The sequence below is a fragment of the Anopheles nili genome, chromosome 2 (assembly GCF_943737925.1).
Source record: "Anopheles nili chromosome 2, idAnoNiliSN_F5_01, whole genome shotgun sequence".
Classification (NCBI taxonomy): Eukaryota; Metazoa; Arthropoda; class Insecta; order Diptera; family Culicidae; genus Anopheles; species Anopheles nili.
Window position 1 is genome coordinate 48320642 of NC_071291.1, and position 20610 is coordinate 48341251.

The window sequence follows — 20610 nt, forward strand, 5'->3', positions numbered from 1 at the left end:
ATATATATATATATATATATATATATATACATAGATAGATATATATATATATATATATATATATATATATATATATATATATATATATATATATATATATATATATATATATATATATATATATAAATTAGTTGTGTTTTCTTTCATGATTATTAAATTGTTAGTTAATGCAGAAGCCACTACGTAGTTATTTTATATTAAACACATTATCTATGATGATTTTTCAATTACTTACTTTAGAATTATTTCGAATGAAACCAAACTGTCCGCCCAAATGATCATCACAATAAAGGGTATATTTGTGTCATTGAGACGATAATGAATTGAAAGTTTGGATTTTTTAAATAATAAACAATAAACAATCGGAATCGTCAGACTACACGCACACAAGCACTCGCCCTATCTCATGCAACGCATCGTCACTCAATCCGATCGAGTTTACCTTGAAGCAATGCTGGAAATTTTATTTTTCTCTTGATCATACCGGTTCGAACGATCACTAGCAGTGCACGATTGTCCGAAGAAATAGCAAGATCTTTCAAATTATTTGCTATAGATAGTTGCTTACGGTTTTACTAGAAACATTTTCGTGACGCATTTAACGTAAAATCATTATTGAAGTCAAGTTGTGGGTATCGTGGGTAACATGCAGTTTCCAATTTTATTGTTACTGTTTGTAGTATTGGGTGGTTTCTCCATATGCACTGCCCAAACTGCAAAATGTGCTCAAAATGGTGAATATGTAAGTATAAAAGAACATACGTAACAATAAACTATGAAGCTCATGTGTGGAAATTTAAATCATCATTGTTAAGTGCCTAACGCATCAAGACTGTTGTTCGAGAAGCTGTCTGAGTTTTTCATACAAATGTGTGCCGGTGCCAGCAGGTCCTTCGATTGGCACCACAATGGTACCGGTCAAACCAACCCCGATTGATACTGAGAACCGTTTCGGTGGTGACGATGGTGGAGCCAGTTTGACGCAAAAAACCTGCGCCTTAAATGGAGAATATGTGAGTATTGAGGTGGCAAGCTGATTTCTTATTTAAAAACCGAGCTTGTATAGCTAAAAAAAAGCTTTGTATAGCTCTTTATTTTCTGACGTATGTGGTTGTTATGATGGTTATAGCAACTGTACTGTGTTTGTACTTTTCAGTACAATAGGGACAGTAAATAGTGATCGTAGATTACAATGATTTGTTTGATTTGTTTCGGTTGATATTCACTGCTTTATTTTATGCATAATAATAAATTCTATTAGTGCCTCACTCACATGGAATGCTGCTCGGGTAGTTGTTTGACTTTCTCTTATAAATGTGTGTCCTTAAATCCACCCGCCACGAGCATTACTGTATCGCAAGATTCAACGCCACAAATCGCAACCGTAAGCTTTACACAACGTATTGGTGATGAATCTTCAATTAGCACTACAACATCGCCTCCTACAACTCAAAAGAAATGCGCTTCAATTGGCGAATATGTAAGTTATTTACAATGAAATAAGGAGGATTAACCTAACAATTAATGTACATCTATAACTACATATATATTTCTATATATATATATATATATATATATATATATATATATATATATATATATATATATATATATATATATATATATATATATATATATATATATATATATATATATATATATATATATATATATATATATATATATATATATATATATATATATATATATATATATATATATATATATATATATATATATATATTTATTTATTTATTTATTCATTTAAATATTTATGTATATTGGTTACATGTTATTTTGAACAGTAAATAATGTTGGTTTTGGTTTATCAACTTAATTGCTTAATTGCTATGAAAAATAAGTTGCACGATCTATTGTAATTCTGAACAATAATCATTATTGTTTTTTAGAGAAATACATTTTAACAACTCATAAAATTCAAAAAAAATTCTACCTGTCAATGAAAACTTTCCACGTTTTTTCTACACTTTTTTCTTGGCAAATAATGTATGTTTTTAACGAATCAAAAATATCTTATCGAATCAAAGAAAACGTTCAAAAAGCTCAAAAGAATCAATAAACTGAAATCATTACAAAGCATCTCAAAATATTTTCCGAATTACAAGAAATCCATGACATTCTTTTTGCATTCAATTTTTTCACACCTATCTTATATTCAGGTTTTAAATAAGCTGCCATACATTTGTCAGATAAATGACAAATACAACAAAATTTAGCTTGAACATTACCCTACAACGCTTCTAAAACTTACTCAACCACAACCAAAAAACTATTTTTACATACACTGTCAGCCTCCATCATTATTGGTAACTTATTTTCATCTACATAAAAAAATTAGACCAAGTTTATTTCAATGTATTGAAAATAATTTCACGTTATCAATCTTCTAAAAGAAATGCATCTTTCCATTCAGTGTTTGACTTCTTCCGACTGTTGTTCAAAAAGTTGCTTAAGCTTTGCTTACAAATGCGTCAATAGATATGACCTTTCATCGGATTCAGCGTCGGCGCCACAAACACCAACAGTTTCAACGTCTAATCGATTTGGTGAATCAGCTTCAACAGCTAATACGGGAACCTCGAGCCGTAAATGTACAAATAATGGATTATACGTGAGTTCTTATTTTATACACCAATTTTAGAACGTATATCAATTTATTTTCTCTGACATTAACATTGGCCGAACACCTTATAGTGTTTTCACAATCATGAATGTTGTTCTGGCGCTTGCTTCAAATCAATCTGTTCTACAGAGATTCGAATAGGTGTTCCAGAATCAGAGTTAACTCGTCCATCAGCGGTCAATGGCCCTTATATTCCTGTAAATGATTTAGATGACCTAATCTCAAGGTTTGGAGTACAGACCACGACAGCGAAAAATGTGAATGGAGAACGAAATGCCAGACAATGTAAAGTAATTGGTGATATTGTAAGCATGAAATAATAATGATTTCATTATGTGGCTAGATTTTCATTCGATGTTTGCATTTTATATTTCTTACAGTGTAACCGAGCTGAAGACTGCTGCACAAAAAATTGCCATTCATACAGGCGTAAATGCGTCAATTGATTCTTTTCTCTGTACATTTATGATTACGGTAATTCAGATGTAAAGCATGTTCTGTGCGGTTAAAAACTGTTCTAATAAAAATTGGACATCAGTCATCACCAGTACAAGCATACATTAAGCTTATTTTTTTCATTTTTATTTTCAATACGATTGTAGAAAAACTATGGTAGACTTATGTTAGTACATGCAGTTAGTCAATAGAAGTCAAATAAATAAGTAATAACTGCTAAAGTTCACAAATAATATTATTCAGCCATTATTTTTGATATATTTATATACAACATCTAATGACCGTAATCTGATAAACAGAGCTTTTTTTCTATACTTTGTCCTGCAGTGTCTTCATTAATCTCTAAGACTTTCAATCTGTGTAGCACATTCTTATTTATCAATGATATAAGGTTGTTGCTTCTATTTGCATTTTCAATTGTATAATCTCATTGGCTGTACAAATATAACTTTGTAAGCTGAATTCAGACTGATCAATAGCCTCCGTATATTATCAATAGCTTTAGCTTGTATTATATTGTAAGTTGGCTTACTAAAAGACAATGTAGTCTCTTGATAATATTGGGAAACATTTTGTAGCAACTTTATCTATGTTTTCTGGTAGAAATTGTTTGATTTGCCTTAACTGTTCGTTAGCATTTGAGAAATAAGGAAATATTTCACTTGTCTTGGGTAAATACATAGATTTGAAGTTTGCATTAATATCAAACATGTGTATAATAAAACGCTAAGTGATAAAATTTCATCAATCGGATGTTCGTGTGCAGTTGAATCATATTCTTATCCTCTTATCCTGTATACTTATAAGCATTCTAAAATATTATCTATGTATATGTAAATATATATATATATATATATATATATATATATATATATATATATATATATATATATATATATATATATATATATATATATATATATATATATATATATATATATATATATATGTATATATATATATAAATATATATATAAATATATATATATATATATATATATATATATATAATATATATAAATATATATATAAATACATGTATATATATATATATATATATATATATATATATATATATATATATATATATATATATATATATATATATATTTGAGTTTATTCAAATTTTCAGCCTCACTTAATTCATTGAAATTTTGAAAAATTAGAAAAACTCTTTTCATTCATTTAGCCAATCATACTTTTCTCTATTCTAATCTTCAAAAGAATACTACAGAAGGTCTTGGACAATAGAAAACAAAAGAAGAAAAAAAAAGTATCAATGAAAATAATAAATAGTGTAAGGTTTTGGTTGATTTATAAGTTACAGTGCTCTTATCGTTACTTGAGTGATAAAGGCTACTGTTATATCGACTATTCATAAATATGATGACTCTTCAAAACCTCAGCAAATTTTGGATCTGATAGTAACGCGATTTTTATATATAATATGAACATTAAGATCTACATTAGACACACATCAATTGCATCGAAGTAAATAACAGATCGATGCACGCAACAGCTCATCAAACACGACGTCTACTTTTAATTCACCCAATATTAGAACTACAGTTATTTATTAACTGCTGCTCCTCTAAAATGTTCTGAATATTGACATTTCGATACAATATTCTAATGAATTCATTGAAAACTCTAAGTGTTAAGCACACACAAACACATGTACGCATAAAATTCACTAAATACCTGTTGAAACACTCTTAAAAGGTTCAAAATCTGATGATTTTACGTAAAACTTTTCGTTTTCTGCAGTTAAATAATTCTCATTTGTTATATTCCCGATCATCTTTCCTAAATAAACACATTACAAATCAGCCACACGCGTTATTCACATTTGCTGTAGCTACACCAGCGAAACGATAAGCAACAACTAAACTGTGTCGTCTGTTTTACCGGAAACACAATCATAGTTCTGACTTCGTTCGTGTTTTGGATGCCGCAAACGAAGACTACATTGCTGTACTCTTCGTACGCTACTTCGCACATGCGCATTGCTATCTGCTATCGTAAATGATATTTTTCAGCAGGGATATTGGAAAGAAATAAGGATTTTTTGTCAAGAAATTTTGTCAAGAAATTTATATCAAAATAATACCATTTTACGATCATACTATGAATATGTGCTTCAAGTATACCGGATTTGTGAATTTATTTCTGTGGAAAACCATTTATTCTTGTAGTAGATAAAATTATTGCCACATAAAAATCTTCTTAACAAGTAAGCAAAATCAAAAAAATTTTACGATCGTAATAAATTGAGAACATGAACAGTACAAGATTGAAAGCAGTGTTAAATCATCTCTGTACTACATTCCGTAAATGGCTATTGAGTTTCATTCCCTTTTTATATGACAACGGAACTTATCGTATTTTGTATTCCAAAATCTGTTCTTGTTGAAATTTTCAAAATTTCAATAATTACAATAATTTTTTTTGAACCGTGACCGCAGCCATTAAAAATCACTTGCAAAAGTAGTTAATGTTTTATGTTTGATGTTTTATGAAAAATGTGCTTTTCTTAAATACATATGTTGCAAAATCGGTTTGTGTTAGGCCATATCTAAATAAATTGAAAAAAAAACTCATATATTCGACCCACAAATATTGAGTGAAATGAATTCCGGGTTGACAATTGGATTTTACCAACGACGAAAACTAGAAAGCAATAAAGAAGTTAAATTTGTTAAAGAGTCTACTGCTGGACAGCGTGATTCTGTTCTTCTGTTGCCAAGCATCCATGTAACATGCAATTGAACTACAGATAGCTCACGAGCTTCGGCTTTTTAATACCATTCGTTAGTTTTAATCCAAGAGAAGTGTAGGTTAATCATAAGTGAATAGATCTGTCTTGATCTTTAATAAAAATCCGTATTCTATTACATATGAATATAAAAAGATGAAACGCAGTACGTTTCAAAAATATTATTTTCTAGTGGAATATAAAAAAATAATAAATCCACGTTCAGATCACTCTCATTTTTTTCATATCTTGTAAAATTCATTTCAGATTAATCTTGTTTACTTATTATATATGTTACTCCTATTACAAATAGCATATTTCAAAAAATCTTTTCCTGAAACATTTGATGAAATCTTATTTTTGATAGGATTTCAACGGTTTCATTACTGGCATCGACACATACTCACAGTATTTTAAAATTCACTCGTTTATATAATATTGACCTACATATTTATACGAACTGCCTACAAAAGGTTCATGGCCCTACAGAAGCAACGCGCAAAATAAGATGAGCAATTGATCATATGTCTCTGAGAACATTTCAATTTGAAATTTAATTGCTATGAAGTGTTCATGTCTTATCTTTCGTTTTTCAATGGTATTCAATGGTATCAGCACCTCATTAGATAATTATTTGATTACATGTTGTTGATTGCAACTGTACCAATGACATACAATAGCGCGATCAATAAGATAAAACAAAGAAACTCAATTAATTGCAGGAGTCAAAAAATTCCCTAACCAAGAATTTGTCGACATCAGTCAACTATGTTGCAAATCAACCTAGTTTTTGTGCTTTCACGACCACTTTGATTCGTTCTAGAATATTTATGGAGTATTCGTGAAACATATTTTATTTATCTTTGTTTTATTATATTATTCAACAATGTGGCACACTTTGTAAATAAATATTATTACAATGAACGTACAATGCATGCGCAATATAGATAGCGATAGATATTCAGATAATATATTCGTTTAAACGAAAGTATCTATTCTTGTTTAGCAAGAGCCTTTGATAATATTGCGGTCTTCTAGGGGAGTGCACTGAAGAGAGAGTATACGTGATGTTTGTTGGGCTGCCTATAGATAACGGTAAATAGAAGTACTTCCAAATGAATGATGCGTGAAGCGCCGCTGCAAAAGAGAAGCCAGTATTTATTTATTCCTTCGTGAGTAAAGATGAAGAGACAAGTGCTCTTGCAACGATGTTTAAGTACGACAATGTTACACGCTGTTCAGTATTTGACAGTGTTTTTATTATTCATTGGTATATTCGAAACATGTGCTGCTCAAAATAGTGATTTGAATTATCGTCTGCCAAATAATACATACCCAATACGGTACAATATCGAAATTACAACTCGAATTCACGACGATACTATCGGCAATGATCGTTTCCGTTTTGATGGAAAGGTAACGATACACCTGAAGACGATCAATGAACAAATGTCTTTATCGAACAGTATTACTCTAAATTATCGTCAAATAAATATAACACACGTGAAACTGTGGTCTATTGTGCAAGATAGTTGGGAAATTGTTCTTTTGGATGATGATGAAAGTTTTACTATGGATCCAGTGCGAGAGTTCCTAACAATCCGATCTCCTCAGCCCTTGAATGGAACCTACTACTTAGAACTGAAATATACTGGTATTCTTAGAGAGGATAATGCTGGATTTTACCGATCATCCTATCGTGATGATAATGGCAATATCCGATGGCTAGCGACAACCCAATTTTCATCAACTGATGCAAGACATGCATTTCCATGTTACGACGAACCTGGAATAAGAGCCCCAATTGGACTGCGCGTCATCCATGGTAAAACTTACTCGGTTCTTTCTAATACTGAGCCCATTGACAATAGAGATAGGTTAGTGACAAAAACAAAAGTAAAAAATAACAAACAATATTAAGACGTACGTAGATCTGACAAATATTATAGCATTTTACAGGGAATGGCAATAACTACGTTCACCGATTCGCCTAGCATGCAATCATATCTGCTAGGAATTATCGTGAGTGATTTTAAGGCTACATCACTTTCAAACTACCCAAGACAGCAGGCGTACGCAAGTCCAATAAATATGATAAATTCTAAAGCCAACTTCATAATTGAAGCAGGATTTAAAACACTTCGTTTGCTGGAAGGTTTCCTCGAGACACCGTACATTCTGTCTAAACTCTATCATGTGGCCATTCCAGATTTTGCTCCTGGTGCAATGGAAAATTACGGCTTGGTAATAAAATTCAATACTCCCCTACATTTTTTCCAACCATTACAAGTTATAATTTCTCTGTATTGTAGATAACGTATAAAGAAGAAAACTTTTTTTATGATTCTGTAACGTCTCCAATGAAACAGAAAAAGAAAATAGCAACAATCGTTGGACACGAAATCGGTCATCATTTTTTTGGAAATTATGTCTCACCAGCTTGGTGGAGTTTTTTATGGATGAAGGAAGGATTTGCACGGTTTTTTGAGTACACGGCAGCCCAAATGGTGTTCCCTGAGTTAAGCATTGGGAACTTGTATTCTGTTGACAAAACCCATAATGTATTTGAAATAGATTCACTCGTTTCCGCACGACCAATGACTCATTATGTCAACACCCAAGACGAGATAAGAAGTGTATTCGATGACATTGCATATGATAAAGGTGAGTAAAAATCTAAAACCCCAAAAAGATAAAAATTACTAATCAATTGCGTAATATATGAACTTCATAAAAGCAATATTTCAAGCTGTTGATGATTTACATTTTGTAAGTTATTAAGTCAATTTTCACATTAGCAAATAAATCATAATGATTTCGAAGCATGGCAGTCTTCTTCATTCGTCATATTCGGCACTACACACGCCTAGCGATCTTCCAGAAGAAACTGGGCCGTTTGCGGAGTTTGAGGAGTCAACCAATCACTAATCCCGACCCTTCTGTCGAATGCTATTCACGCCATCATTCTATCTCGATTCCCAGAGAAGGACCTTTATTTTCCATATGGCCAACCTAAAAGAACTTCATGGGTTGGGTTTTGCCAGTGTGCCATTAGAATGACGTGATCAGCTCATTGAAGCCTGGCATGTCTTATTCGCTGCTCTACAATAAGGCTATCATACTATAAGCTCTTCACTGCAGCAGCTCCTCAACTGCACTTCCACACATACCGATCTTTCTGAGCATATAAGCAAGCTAACCAAACCCTTTCGGCCACGTTTGACAGGAGAACTTGGCTAAGAGAGTTTCGTCGACTTTGTACAGAATCACAGAAATTATAGAATTTCTACAGAATGTCTTAACATCAATTTTAACAATATCTGTCTATTAACAGAGATGTATGCCTGTACTAGAGCTATGTATGTATTGCATAGCTCTAGTTTCATCCGTCGCGACAGATAGGCCGAGTGGAGAAGTTTCCTCAGGCTGTAATATGACTTATTGGCTACCACCACTCTAACGAAGAATGTGTAAACCTAATCATTATATATTTGTACAACATTTTTCATGAATATTTTTACATGAACGATGCATGAACGATTTTTACATGAACGATGAACATTGCAAACAACATATAAGACTGTGATAATACAAACCTATCCCACAAGAGGAATAGAATATAACTTCTATTCTTTGCATTATCTTTTCTTTTCCAGTGCGTTATCATGATTTATTGATTTACAATTTATGCGTTTTTACCGTTGTTACACAGGTGGAGCAATACTATTGATGTTCTACAATGCACTTGGACATGAAGCATTCCGCCATGCGCTAGTACACTATCTCCATGCTAACGCACTACAAGCAGCAACTCCAGAACAATTTAGTGAAGCTATGCAAACGACCATTTTCGATTCGTTACCAACAGACACTTTGAAGTTCAATGCTTCTTCTCTCCTCAAATCATGGACTGAACAAGCTGGCTATCCAATTGTACACGTTTCTCTTGAAAAACAGAATTGCTCTTTAACGATTCATCAAGAAAGATACCTGTTAAAAAATAACGGTGAAACAAGTTCAACTACAGCATGGATCATACCGATTAATATTGCAACTAAAAGCCATCCCAATTTTGAAGATACAACGGCATCCGAATGGTTGACAGAAACTTATCACACCATAAATCCTACGAACAAAACGAATTGGACTTGCGATGAATGGGTTGTGTTCAACAAACAACAAACCGGTTATTATCGGGTGAACTACGATAACGAGCTTTGGTTAAAAATTACAGCAGCTCTTTTAAACAATAGTACCATATTTCATGCTATTAATCGAGCACAGTTTATAGATGATGCTCTTAACAATGCACGCTCTGGGCGGCTTGATTATCAGGTGGCACTGCATTTATTGGGATATCTCTCAAATGAGGTTGATTATATTCCTTTGGCGGCTGTTGATCGCAACTTCGCATTATTGGACATTTTATTAAAAGACACAGATTCGTATGTATTGTGGCATAAATTTTGTTTAGATTTGTTCGGACCCATCTATAAGCACATGAGTATACAAACTCAACCCCAAGATACTTTGATGCAACGAATGGCTCGTGAAATAACAGTCAGTTGGACTTGCAAAGTAGGCGATCAGCATTGTCTAAATGCCACACAGTTCATCGTCACCGAAATAGCTGAAAATCGTTTAACCGATGCAGACCCAGATCTTAGAGAGCCTATATTATGTAATGGACTACGACATGCCTCAGATGTTGTTTTCAATGCCATTTGGCATAGAATGCAATCTTCGGGAGATCAGGCATATCGTTCTGAACTTATCCGAGCGCTTGGTTGTGTTCAAAGTGAACATCTCATCAATCAATTACTTAACAGTACAATCGAATCCATCAATGTAACATATTTTAGCCAAGAACGAGAACGAGTGCTAATGGCAATTTGTAGAAACGGAAATCTGGGACTTTCAACGGCGATACAGTTTATACATTCTCATATGGATGAAATATATGACCTGTAAGTAATGATCTACTTTCGCATATGCTTCTGATAAAGTATATTTTAATAACATGTAAATTTTAGCTACAATAAGGGAAACTTTGGAGGGCGAGCAATTAGCAGCGCTATGAAAAACATGGCAAAACTAGTAACAAGCGAAAAAATGCACACACAACTGAAGGATCTGATGGAACAACTCCTAAAAAAAGGTTTTCTGCAGATGCCTGATATGCTGCAAGCCTTAGAAAGTTCTAGCGAAAATCTAATGTGGCTTACCACGAGAGGCATACAAATTCAGCATTGGTTAGACGAACATTATGCCCCCACAATTCAATCACAACCCACTACAGTTGAAGTAACCACTACTGCGAAATCGACCGAAACTAGTAACATTACAACGATTGACAAAACTATATCTCTACCATCTGCCGTGTCCACTACCAGTATTGTACCAACTACAAAAACATTTGCTCCGAATGATTCAAGCAGTACAGCATTATCAACAAGTATGTCAACTCTGGCTGCTCTAACATCCACCAAAAATGATGAAGACGATGAAAGCAATAATGCTATGCGGTTTTCATTCATCCCATACGAATCCATGGGCATTAGCTTTGCAATGTATATCTTGTTGAAACTCTGTGCAATTTAAATATTTATTTGATTTTATGTGAATCGAGCATCTAATCCAGATTTGCCAGATATATATATATATATATATATATATATATATATATACATATATATATATATATATATATATATATATATATATATATATATATATATATATATATATATATATATATATATATATATATATATATATATATATATATATATATATATATATATATATATATATATATATATATATATATATATATATATATATACATATAATATAATATATACACACATATATATGTATATATATATATATATATATATATATATATATATATATATATATATATATATATATATATATATATATATATATATATATATATATATATATATATATATATATATATATATATATATATATATATATATATATATATATATATATATATATATATATATATATATATATATATATATGTAGTAACGCTAGCTTATGAGCTTTATTGGTCACTATCGTCTCGTTTGCGTTGGCAGTTGCTGTGATTTGTTCATATTCACAATCATCAAAAAAATGGAGGAAAATTATGCAGTACTATTTTAGAGCATTTTAAATTTTTAGTCGTGTCTGATTCGCTCCGTTTATTTTCCTAATTCGGAAAGTTCTCTTTTCCGCGCATATCTTACTAGAAGATAGCATTTGGGAATACGATTTGATACCTGTTCTATCTCCCACGTCAAGACAGACCCACTCAGATGTAACCTTTTCTTGTTTAAGTCTCAATCACGCAATAAAAATATGAAAAAGAAAGGGAGAGAAAGAAAACAAAGAATTGATGAAATATGCAGATATATTTGCCAGGCCCATGAATGAATTATCCACTGGGATGAACCGCTGATCTTCCACAGACTGGCATCTTAAACACCTTTAAATAGTTACATGTACTGAACAAAATTTAGTAATTACAATCCTTTTTGTATTTAAGGACAAGCGGTTATCTTTGAACTCCCCTTTGTTATACACTGGAAATATCACTCAATGAAATGTATTTACAAATTTTATATTGTAATCAAATGAACAGCCTCATGTAGAGCAATCGGCTAGGCATAGTGACTGTGAACTTTTATAGGCCTGCAAGTAATCTAAAGGAAGCGTATTAAACCAATCTAAAGAAAAGCCAATGAAAGGAATAGTGACATTGATGTTTCGTGTAACTAAAGAATTAGTGTAACTCTCCGGTTCACAAACTAATAAGGAAACTAAATGTACTTAAAATGAAACATTAGTAACAATATGCGCCTAAACATGAAAATCCCACTCACCAAATTCCTCCCGAGTAGGCTATGACTAAGCGCTAGCGAGGTTGGAGAATGAAAACGAAATGTCCAAATAAACCATCTATACTTCAACAACAACAACAAAATCCAACCCCACGTGCGATCATTCAATTAGTTCCTCCGAGGAGCTGTATGTATGCGACGGTGTCTACAAGTGTGCCTTTTACTTTCCGTGTTTGGGGCTATCCAACACCGGAACCGTCCGGATAGATAGCAACTATACCCGAGTTAACAGCGACACCCAACAGTGAAGAAGAGAAACTGAGACCATCAATAGTAAGTCACTAGCGTAGTCGCCACCGACGCACCATGGGACATGTTTCTTAACCATGGCATCGTAACTTTCATCATTGTAATGTTTTATTGATTATGCTAGGATTGGGTGGCATGTCTTTGAAAATAGTTTCGGTCGCGAAAGTACAACAGTTGAGCTCGATCGAAGGAAAAAATAAGATATTTTTGTATTTGTGCCTAAACGAAATGGAAAACATGTCATGGACATGGCAACATGGAAAAGGATCTACTACAAGCCATCACGTACACCATCACGACCGATGTACGCATATCAGATGCCCGCCCGTTTAATCCTCATGAAGCACTTACTACTGTCTCATGAAGTTCACTCCTCATGGAAAACAACACGAATGATAATTTGCATCATACGCTTAAGAATCGATAACTGCTCCATCCAGAAATCCGCGATTCTGTTGCTATCTAACGCAACAGAAGGATCGCTTCTACGGTCATGATTCGAATTGTTGGTAAAGCGTTAGCCCAGCAACTCCTCCAAATCACCGCAAAGATTGCATACGCAACCCTGCATCGTCCCATCGAATATCACAAACGGTTACACCTGCCACACTCTATCACCTCGACGTTCCTTCTTCGATTACACTAACTAAGTTACCTTTCAACATTCCAACACCTGTTGCATGCACCAATTACAATGGCTCGCAAAGCAGCACTAATCTACTTTCTATATTCAGTCGACACCTCTTCTTCCAGAAGTTAACATCGCGAAGCTTTCACGAATCATTTTATCTTACGATCGGTCATGTTTGAAATATGTGATACCAATTATGTCCAAAAATGTTCTATCGACAATTCGTTCCTTCCCCATCCATGCTGGTCAGGAAGGATGCTACCATATAAATTGTGCACTTTTCTTAATACGCAGCTAGGCCAACCTGAATTTTAAACCGTACATCTTATTCATTGCGCTTAGTGAAAACTGTACGCAGGCCGATGGTCTCGGGTGTCATCGCTACTGTACGAAAGCTAAAACGCTCCTTTTCCTCTTAGCCGGACGACACCGGTGTTGTAGAGCTGTATTATTGTTGCATCTCTCATTCTTATCTTTCTGACATTAATTGTCTCCTCATTGTACGTTGCTTGAACACAAACGTGCATACCTATTGAAACAAGTGTAATCGCAACGCCGTGTCCAACAATTGTGGTACCTCCTCTATACATGTTCCAAAATTCTTGAATCCATTATGTAAAGCATACGATTGAATATATTGCATCCATTATGTATATCATATGCATGTATATCATCATCATCGTGTGTGTACGTAACACGATCATTCCACAAATGCTTGGGATCATCCCAAGCGCTGTATATCTATCATTCGCGTTATATCTATCATTCTTTTGCTTCGTACATGAGCAATATTCGAAGCCGGTCATCAAAGAAACCCCGTGAACACTACTTATAAGTTATTCGACCATCTCTCACATCCATAGCGTGCGGCACTAATCTACGACGGTATCGGGTTCAAAGCTCGATTCAGCCTCCCCCATAAAAACGACTTACTTTCCAGCTTCGTGAAAATTTCAATACATTGAATGTATATTAACATGGAAAATAGTATCCTTCAGCTATATTCTACTTTTAGAACCGTAGAATCAATCTGATTACGTTTACGTTAACTCATATCCCAAGCACCCGATCATAAATTGATCTTCTTCTTCTTCTTCTTGACTAGGTTTTGCTCACGGTAAGATACAAGAGTCCAGCTTCCTGGGACTCCTCCTGAGCTTCAACCTGTATTAATCTGTGGCTAAGAGGAGGCCATATGTCCATAGGTCAATCTAACGTTGATAAACATCATGCGCAATTACGATGAAGTGGTTTACAATATTATGTTTTAAATCGTCAGCCGAAAATACGCACGACTGAAACCCCGACAAGAGGGTGTACGTTTTATTCTTTGTCAAATTAAGATATGACAGATGTCTTAGCATTGGAACCTCATCATCAAAAAAAGCATTTTATTATAACATTAGACCAGATACAAAATTGAACTTTTCAAAGGATATAAATCTGTTTGAATGCTCCTCTAGAAATGACGGTGACTGACACAAAAGGGAATACATAACACACCATTCCTGCGACTACGAAATTACGCTGGAAAACGTATTTTGACAGCTAAAAATTGATGAAGAACTTTGTCGCTTCACAAGTGAGCCCGTGGCGATTCGCGCGACGAAACGGCACCCTAATCTGTCAATAGCTAGTGTTCTGTTTTTATTATTAAGTTTTCAAGATAAGCCAACCTGCCTATGTATATATCCACATAGTGTCTGCGCGTCTGCGCTGCATTTTTCCGTCAACGCACAATATATTACTCTAATTTTCAGTGTTTCATGTAAGAGAACAAAATTAGTTTGTTCGTCAAAGAACGAAGCAATATTTTCTAGAAATTTGCTCTCTAGAAGGTAGTTTTATCTTTGAGCTTGTTGTTGTCAAAAATGTGTTTTGAAACTATAATTTATAAATGTTATGCGATTTTTGTATAGTTAATAGTTGGTGTTTGTTTAGTTTCAAAGCAATTTTGCTAACAATTAAAGTGCTTCATTATAATTCTGGATACAACTTTTTAATCTATTGAATAAATTGAATTCCTATGGAAAGAATCGATATATTTCATAGTTTGAAAGCATTACATACAGTACAATCCGTCGTAAAATATTGATTTTCTTAATTTTCAGTGCCATTGTTTGATATCTATTCGTCGTGAAAGCAGTTAAAAAAACTATCATTCAAAATGGCAATGGTATGTTGGTCCATTCAACAGGAAAGATGAGGACAATTCACGTAATAAATGAAGTACATGTTTTCCTATATAACCATAGATAATGAAAGCTGCCAAATGTCCGACGGACGAACTTTCGTTAAAGAACAGGGCTATCGTCAGCGCAGGGGATTTTCCGCCAGATGTCAAGTATGTTAAAATATCATTACAATTTACAAGTATATACAACAATTCACCTTTATGAGGCTAGAAATGTTTTGAAAAATAAAATCCATAGTTTATCTACCTTCAAAAAAGTTAAACTACTTTCTTGTATTCAAAGGTACATCGATGTTTCGACTGCTCCTGGGCAACATTTTATTTTCTACACCGAACGAACAATGGCTGGAGAAATTAATCCTGGTACTATTGGCTTTTCATTACTTCAGCGAAAGTGGGCAACTCTTTCAATTAATCAAGACATCAGTGTTAAACCGTACCATTTTGAGCGATCCTCGGAAGTTCTATGCAGTATCGCCTTAGAGGTGGATTTTCTACAAAAGAAAACGTAAGAAAATTGTATTTTAACTTAACAATACTGTATTTATGCTGCATATGTGTAAAAATATAATTTATTCTCTTTTCCTGTAGCGTTACGCATGAAGCGTACGACAGCGATCAGATGGCAAGGGACTTTCTTTTACAATTTGCTGGTCTAGCTGTTACTGTTGGACAACCCTTGGTATTTAATTTTCAAGATAAAAAACTTCTTTGTCTCGCAGTTAAAACACTAGAAGTTATTGATGCCGCTGTAATGGCTGGTGGTGCATCATCCAATAACGGACAATCGGGTCCGGTGGAACCTAAAAAAGTAAACTTTGGAAGATTGTTAGCCAACACTGTGGTAACATTTGAGAAGGCCGAAGGCTCCGGATTAAACCTTGTCGGTCGTTCCAAGGGGCGCGTTACGGCTGTGCGGCAGTCGATCATTAATCCGGATTGGGATTTCGGAAGAATGGGAATTGGTGGCTTGGATCGCGAATTTAATGCCATCTTCCGGCGAGCATTTGCTTCTCGTGTATTTCCTCCGGAAGTTGTTGAACAGCTGGGTTGTAAGCATGTGAAAGGAATACTGCTTTATGGACCTCCTGGAACTGGTAAAACACTGATGGCCCGTCAAATTGGCACCATGTTAAATGCTCGCGAACCGAAAATTGTAAATGGCCCACAGATTTTAGATAAATACGTCGGCGAATCTGAAGCTAATGTGCGAAGGTTGTTTGCCGATGCCGAAGAAGAGGAGAAAAGGGTAAGCTAAATATGATAGAGAAATGACCTCATAAAATGATTACACATGCTTATGTTTTGTTATTTACATGAAATTTTCAGCTTGGTCCTGCAAGTGGTTTACATATCATAATTTTCGATGAAATCGATGCAATTTGTAAAGCTCGCGGAACGGTAGGAGGAAATTCAGGCGTTCATGATACAGTTGTCAATCAACTGCTGGCAAAAATTGATGGTGTTGAACAGTTGAATAATATTTTGGTCATTGGAATGACTAACCGCAGGGATATGATAGACGAAGCTTTGCTAAGACCCGGTCGCTTAGAGGTGCAAATGGAAATTAGTCTTCCAAATGAAGAAGGACGAGTGCAGATTTTAAACATCCATACACGACGAATGAAGGAATTCAAAAAATTAGCTCCCGATGTAGATTTACGAGAGCTCGGAGTAAAAACTAAAAATTACAGCGGTGCCGAACTGGAAGGATTAGTTCGTGCTGCACAATCTACTGCTATGAACCGTTTAATCAAAGCTGCGTCGAAAGTTGAAGTTGATCCAGCAGCAATGGAAAAATTGATGGTAAACAGAGAAGATTTCCTGCACGCTTTCGAAAATGATATAAAACCGGTAAGTTACTTTTATTTATCGATATAACAAAAATGAATATTTTTTCCGAACAAACTGGGTACAAGGTTGACCAATATGCGATAGAATTGAAATGTTAGATTTTGTGTTTTATACCTACAATTTAAAACTATCCCAATATTGTGGAAATTTGGATGCAGAAAAAACGAAAAACAATGGCTGTTTTAAAATAAGAAATAATGAGCAGTAGTTAAGAGTATAGAGCGTATGGTAGGAATTATTACAGATACATAAGTTTTCGTTGCAATAACGTATTAGTGTGTTTCATAAGATTGTTCCTATTTCCTTTATAGGGTTTATTATTCCATCGTTCCAAAATTATTGAGGCTTACTTTTTTAAATATTCATTTAGTTGAATTTTTATTACGCTTCTCCTCTTCTTAATTGGCTCGACAACCGATGTACGGTTAAGGCTTACCTTGCTATGCTTAACCAAGGCTTTCATGACTTGGAATTACTCGTAACTGGATAGTCAGTCCTGCATACGGGGGAGGCTCAGATGAGATTCAAACCTGATACTGTCGTATGTTTGTGCCGCACGGTAACGCTACGCCTACCGAGCCCCCCTGCGCTTAAAGTTATTGACGATTTACAACGGAGAGATTTTTCAAAGAGAGGAACAAATAATAATCAAATAAAACAAGATCTGGAAAATATGTAGTGTGAGCTAGAATGTCTCAATCGTACTGTTATAATTTTTGTCTTAGGGTTAACACAGCATATTTAATGGTGTCGAAATAAATGTCAATAACGAAACATATTCTAAAAGACGGTTAAAATGGAGATCATAAACGCTTAACAGATAAGCCAGCCTTTTTGTATAATCATAGCCAGTTAAAATAATTCATAGTGTGGCGCTGTAGACTTATCGAATACAATAGATTAAAAAGGATTTTTTTTGGCTTGTTCTTTAAATACATGACCATTAAATAAACGAAAAGAAAATTTTCCAACCAACATCGATCCTGTTGATATCGGGTAAATCAGTTAGGTAAATGATATCTGCTTTATAAGAAACTTCATTGTTTTATTCATTTAACTTATAAAACAATGTAAAAATAAACATTGCTCTATGTTGATTTTTATAATATAACGAAAAAATTAAAACAATAATTGTGTTTTCAAACGCAATTCAATTAATTTTGTATGTTTGCTTTTAGGCTTTCGGTACTGCTGCGGAAGCTTTGGAAAACTATTTAACGCGAGGAATTATCAATTGGGGGCTGCCAGTAGCCCATGTTCTTGAAGACGGTGCACTATACACTGAGCAGGCGCGTGGAGCCGAAGGATCTGGATTGGTTTCGGTTTTATTAGAAGGACCTCCTAACGCAGGCAAAACAGCACTTGCTGCAAAACTTGCGAAACTATCTGATTTCCCCTTCGTAAAAGTATGCACCCCGGATGAGATGGTGGGATTCACCGAAAATGCAAAATGTTTGACAATTCGAAAGGTAGTATATGCATATTCAATATATACGACTAAAATATACCTATTTGTACATAGTTAGTGCAGAGTGAAAGTAATTTTTCCACTCCATTTTTCAGTATTTCGACGACGCCTATCGATCGACATTTAGCTGTATTTTGGTTGACAACATAGAAAGATTATTAGATTACGGACCAATTGGTCCACGGTATTCGAATCTAACGCTGCAGGCTTTGCTGGTTTTGCTTAAAAAACCTCCACCGAAAGGGAAAAAATTACTTATTTTATGCACCACAAGCAGACGGTAAGAACATCGCATAATAAACATCGATGTGATTTATTGATTGTTGAATCTATTTCAGCCAAGTTTTGGAAGATATGGAAATGCTCTCTGCATTCACCGCGGTACTTCATGTGCCAAATTTATCAACTGCAGAGCATTTGATTGCGGTACTGGAGCAGGAACCTGATGTGTTTGGACGCAATGAATTGGCCGCTATATATAAGCGCTTAAAAGGACGACGTATATTTGTGGGTATTAAAAAACTTCTTGATTTAATCGATCTTGCTCGACAAATGGATCCACAAGTACGAATGTTGAAATTCATTTCCAAACTTGAAGAGGAAGGAGCTTTAGAAGATGCTACAGTTGCGCACTAAAAACCACATTCAATAACCAACTATAATATGAACCTATTACCATCTAGCACAGAGCGGAAGGCATTAATCAAACGCTTTCTCCGTGTTTGTTAACATAGCAAAAATGTTGTTGTATGTAAGGATATCTTATACCGATCGATACTCCGTCAAAGTTGCGATGTTTGTATCAATATTATATCCTTGAAATGTGCTTGGTAATCAAATAGAAAATGATAAAATGCTTTTAGTTTATAGTACACAAAATTATTAGATTTTACTAGACACACTAATCACTAAACATTAAAACTGGTTCGTGTTACATATAGCGGAAACATAACGTTTATACTGGAAAACATTTGCTAGTATTTTATTATATTTTTTGGTTTATAGTTATTTTTCTAAACTTATTACCAAAAATATGTCTAAATAAAAGATACATACATAAAATAACTAAACAAAATTAGTGCAAGTGAAAGGTCTCGTGATATCGGCAGCGAAAATCAGGCATTAATTAGTTATGCATCAATATGTGTATGTTTTTGTGTGTGTTTTTGTCAATCGAAAACGATTGTAAACCAACGCAATTATTAAAAAAAAATTAAATTACTTATTCGATAACCTAGATATTCTATAAATATGCACAGTCAAGCTTGAATTGAGTTTCAAGTTTTACTCAATTTACCACTGAAGTTATGTTTGTCATTAGAACCGAGCTATTTGATAGTAAAATGTTGTATGGACTTTTAGGGTTCCTTGTTTTGTTACCATTATCAATTATTTTCGTTGATTTGATAATATGCGTAGTTCATAAATAAGAAATTTCTTAG

The 20610-nt window shown here is 33.9% G+C and overlaps 3 protein-coding genes across 6 annotated transcripts; all 3 read left to right on the forward strand.

The window, feature by feature from the left end:
* Positions 1–508: 508 nt before the first annotated feature.
* On the forward strand, positions 509–3202 carry LOC128731861 (uncharacterized). Of its 3 annotated transcripts, none has more exons than XM_053825010.1 (6): positions 509–742; positions 816–1013; positions 1262–1480; positions 2435–2632; positions 2716–2949; positions 3025–3202. In XM_053825010.1, exons 1-6 carry the CDS (start codon positions 647–649, stop codon positions 3088–3090), a joined length of 1011 nt encoding a protein of 336 aa, XP_053680985.1. In that variant the 5' UTR covers positions 509–646; the 3' UTR covers positions 3091–3202. The 3 variants fall into 3 exon arrangements, with proteins under 3 accessions (XP_053680985.1, XP_053680986.1, XP_053680987.1); XM_053825011.1 differs by having other exon boundaries at positions 2716–2929; XM_053825012.1 differs by lacking the exon at positions 1262–1480.
* A 3877-nt stretch (positions 3203–7079) lies between these two features.
* LOC128724730 (aminopeptidase N-like) lies at positions 7080–11456 on the forward strand. The gene is made up of 5 exons (XM_053818455.1): positions 7080–7732; positions 7805–8099; positions 8168–8519; positions 9568–10822; positions 10889–11456. Exons 1-5 carry the CDS (start codon positions 7080–7082, stop codon positions 11454–11456), a joined length of 3123 nt encoding a protein of 1040 aa, XP_053674430.1.
* A 3391-nt stretch (positions 11457–14847) lies between these two features.
* Positions 14848–19805, forward strand: LOC128730677 (vesicle-fusing ATPase 1-like). Of its 2 annotated transcripts, XM_053823750.1 has the most exons (9): positions 15427–15490; positions 15764–15828; positions 15908–15996; positions 16130–16354; positions 16438–17095; positions 17176–17700; positions 18879–19169; positions 19264–19448; positions 19507–19805. In XM_053823750.1, the coding sequence occupies exons 2-9, from the start codon at positions 15820–15822 to the stop codon at positions 19802–19804; spliced, it is 2280 nt and encodes a 759-aa protein (XP_053679725.1). In that variant the 5' UTR covers positions 15427–15490; positions 15764–15819; the 3' UTR covers position 19805. The 2 variants fall into 2 exon arrangements, with proteins under 2 accessions (XP_053679727.1, XP_053679725.1); XM_053823752.1 differs by lacking the exons at positions 15427–15490; positions 15764–15828 and adding an exon at positions 14848–14868.
* Positions 19806–20610: the final 805 nt, after the last annotated feature.